The sequence below is a fragment of the Chlamydomonas reinhardtii genome, chromosome 16 (assembly GCF_000002595.2).
Source record: "Chlamydomonas reinhardtii strain CC-503 cw92 mt+ chromosome 16, whole genome shotgun sequence".
NCBI classification, from domain to species: Eukaryota; Viridiplantae; Chlorophyta; class Chlorophyceae; order Chlamydomonadales; family Chlamydomonadaceae; genus Chlamydomonas; species Chlamydomonas reinhardtii.
In genome coordinates, this window is record NC_057019.1 from 2,336,757 (window position 1) to 2,340,486 (window position 3,730).

General features: G+C 66.0%; 1 protein-coding gene across 1 annotated transcript in view; it reads left to right on the forward strand.

Annotated features, from left to right (window-relative positions):
- Window positions 1-3,730, forward strand: part of CHLRE_16g659600v5 (uncharacterized protein) — a 9,517-nt gene that overhangs the window by 3,278 nt on the left and 2,509 nt on the right. The window contains exons 8-14 of the mRNA XM_043070961.1: window positions 545-688; window positions 1,077-1,226; window positions 1,480-1,512; window positions 1,846-1,936; window positions 2,180-2,292; window positions 2,594-2,886; window positions 3,387-3,444. Of these exons, the coding sequence (XP_042915603.1) occupies window positions 545-688; window positions 1,077-1,226; window positions 1,480-1,512; window positions 1,846-1,936; window positions 2,180-2,292; window positions 2,594-2,886; window positions 3,387-3,444 (882 nt within the window). The remainder of the gene's footprint in view (window positions 1-544; window positions 689-1,076; window positions 1,227-1,479; window positions 1,513-1,845; window positions 1,937-2,179; window positions 2,293-2,593; window positions 2,887-3,386; window positions 3,445-3,730) is intronic.

The window sequence follows — 3,730 nt, forward strand, 5'->3', positions numbered from 1 at the left end:
GGCTGGGTGATGGTGGATGGGAGGTAGCAGGTATGGCGGTGTTGGCGAGGGTGCACGGACGGCCGCGCGGTCGGGCACCCGGCTCCAGCAGGCGCGGGGGCGACAGGAGCAGACGGCGGAGGGGGAAGGCGGGGAAGGGGGGTGGCAGGGCATGTCCAGGGTGCACACTGGAGCAAGCGGCCGTTTTTTTGGGTCGGTCAGGGCGGCGACCATGTGTGTGGCGACAGCCCGGGAAACACATTCCCCCTCCCGCTCCCCCCTCCTTCTCCCTCCCTACCCAAAGCGGCCCCCAATTCCAACCCGAGCCTGCGCTGCCTCTGCCCTGCAAGCCTTCTTTATCTGCCCCCCGCCTAACCCCCCTCCCTCCGCCGCCCCCGCCCCTCGTCTACCACTTCCTTAACAAATCATAAAAATACCCTCCACTTCTTAGTTAATCATGAATGTAATCCCCCCTACTGTACCTGCCTACGCCTTCACTTCTTAATTAATCATGAATGGAACCCCCCCTTCCCACTTCTCTGTACCAATCCTTGCAACCCCCCAGACCTACCTGCGCTCGCTGCTGGAGGGGGCGCAGTGTGTGGCCAAGCGCACCGGCACGCTGTCTCACAGCCGCGTGGCGGTGCGCTGCCTGGCGGGGTTGCTGGCGGGCCTGCCGCACTTCAACTACACGTCCGACATACTGCAGGTGGGTGTAGGTGTGGGAGGGGGAGGGGGAGGTGGGGGGAGTGTGGGAGTGGGAGGGGGATGTGTGGGAGGGGTGAGGGGGAGGGGGATTGCAAGGATTGGTACAGAGAAGTGTAGCGAAGTAGACAGCAGGTGTGGGAGGGGGAGTGGGAGGGTGGGAGTGGGAGTGTGGGAGTGGGAGTGTGGGCGTGGGAGTGTGGGAGGTGGGAGTGTGGGAGGTGGGCATGTGGGGGTGGGCTCGAGATGGGGCCCAGGTTTACTTTTATGCCGGTATCCCCTCCTTCGCAACCCACCCCAGCCCACCGCGCCTCCCTCACCTCAAGCTGGACATCGCCACATCTTTCTAAGTCACTCCATCTTGCATGGACGCCCACCCCTGTCCCCCGCAGGCGGTTGTGCCGCGTATGGCCTCTGGCGGCGCCGAGACCCGCTCAATGGCGTGTGAGGCGGTGGGGGCGCTGCTGGCGGGCGGCGAGGGCGGCGACGAGTCCGGCAGCGGGCGGGCGGCGCTGGAGGCCGTGCAGCTGGTGGCGGACCTGGTGGGAGAGGGAGGGGAGGGGAGGGGAGGGGAGGGCTGAGGGGAGGGGAGGGGAGGGATTCATGGGGCACTGAAGCTTCAGCTGTAACTGCCTGGCTGAGAGGAGCGGAGAGCGGGGGATGCCAGGCATGGGCGGTTAGATGGAGGCGTGTGGTGCGTTGGCTGCGCCCCCATGCACTACCCCCGCCTTCACCCGCTCACCCGCCCACCCGCGCACCCCCTCACCCCCTCACCTGCGCACCGACATCCCACAGATCAAGCGGCGCAAGTGCTGTGTGCCGCCCGAGGTGGGTCGGGGGCACACAGTGGGGGGCCGCATGGGGTTGAGCAGGCACGGGGACACGGGGTTGAGCAGGCATGGGCAGGGTTTGGCACGGTACAGATGCGGCACGTGCCACAATAAAAAGCACACAACCGCACAACGTAGTGCCCGTTGCTGAGTCTGGTCTGGTTATCTTATGCGGCGTTACAATTGCGTTTGCTTCGCGCGCTGTGTCACTGTGTCACTATGTCGCTAAGCGTGTGTGTATGTATATGTATGTGTGTGTATGTGTGTGTATGTATATGTATGTGTGTGTATGTGTGTATGTATGTATGTATGTGTGTGTGTGTGTGTGCAGGTGGTCCGCACGCTGTCGGTGCTGCGCTTCCGCGACGTCATACGCGCCAAGGCGGGGGAGGAGCAGGACGAGGAGGGGCGCAGGAAGAAAGGTGCGGGGGCCGGCGGCCTGGGGCCGGGGTGGAGCTGGAGGCGGGGGGCCCGGAGGGAGATGCAGGTTTCGTTCAGGGGTTTGGACACGGGGTATGAGTGGGGACTGCGCGAACGGGGCAGGCACGGCGGCAGCAGGAATGGCCACCGATCCAGGAGCATGCCACAACACCACGCCACCCCCTGCCGCGTCTACAACAAAGTATAACCACCATAACCACCAAACACCTCACCGGGCGACGCAGGCAAGAAGGCCGAGAAGCGCGATGTGAAGCGGCGCCGCAAGGAGGACGAGGTGGCGCGCGCATTCAAGGAGGCCAACGCCGGACCCGACACAGCAGAGCTGGCCAAGCAGCAGGTGCGGGCGGGCGTGTGTGTGGGGGGGGGGGTTTGGGGGGGGGCTTGTAAGTACCAGCCCAACTAGTGGAGGCGAGGGGGGGAGGGCGGGAGACAACCGTCCTCGGGCTGTGCGCGCTAGCGCCTCCTTGCTTGGGCAGTTGGCCAGTTGGCCGGTTGGCCAGTTGAGCCGCATGCTGGTGGAAGAACCGGCGTCTCTTCAAGTACCGGCAGTCCCGCCTGTCATCCCTGCCCATCTCCCCCGCCCGTTGCCCCCGCCCGTTGCCACCCCGCCCATCGCCCCCGCCCACTTGTCCCCGCAGTCGCTGATGCTGGAGGCGCTGTTTGAGGTCTACTTCCGCGTCCTCAAGCACGCAACTTCCGTGGGCCTGTCCGGGCCCGGCGGCTCCAACGCCGCCGCCACCCGCGCCGCCGTCGCCGCCGCCACGGACTCCGCCGCCGCCGCTGACGACCTTCCCGGCCCCTCCTCCTCCTCTGGTGATGGTGGCGACGTGGGCCCGCGTGTGCCCAGCACATCGGCGGCGCTGCCCTGGCCGCGCTCCAAGCTGCTGAAGAAGTGCCCGCTGCTGCACCCCGTGCTGGACGGCCTGGCCAAGTGGGTGGGGGTGTGTGGGGGTGGGTGGGTGGGAGCATGTGTGTGGGGTGGGGTGGGGTGGGGGAGGGGGGGGGGGTTAGTTTATTCCTAAATCCAAAAAACCGTTGCAAACCCAAACCCATAGGGCGCGGAGGGGAGGGAGTGAGGGACACATTCTTGTTGTTCGGGGGTGTGCGGGGGATGCGCGGGGGGCTGGGGCTTGGCCTGACTGGGGTATGGGGCTGGGGCTTGGCCGGACTGGGGTATGGGGCTGGGGCTGGCTGCGGTGAGCTGGCTGTCGCTGTGGCTGTGCCTGTGGCTGTGGCTGTGCCTGGGAAGTGGAGTGGGTGGGAGCGCACGTTTGCGACGAGCGTGCGCCGTGTGTTTGGCGCACCGGGATGCGACGGCGCCCTTGCGTCGTTCCTGCCCCCACCCCAGCCGCTTGCCACCTCCAAGCCCCGCCACCTCCCCTCCCTCCCCACCTCCTCCCCCTCCCGCTCCCCCTCCTCCCCCCCCCACAGGTACACACACCTGATCAGTGTGGATTACATGAACGACCTGCTGGACGTGTTCGCACAGGTGCCTAAGGGGGGGTGGTAGGGGTTGGTGCTGCGTGTGGCCCTGCAGGCAGGGGTGAAGACGGGCAGGGGTGGAGGAGGGCCGGACAGGCATCCGTGTCACACGCCAGTTTGCCGCAACAAGGCCCCATCCCACGTCAAGCACCTCCCCCGCCCCGCCCCGCCCAGTGCCACGACCCGTGCGCGCGCACACACAAACACAAACACACACATGCGCACACTTTTGTTCTGTTTCTTTACATACGCCCACACTCACACACACACGCACACACACACACACACACACA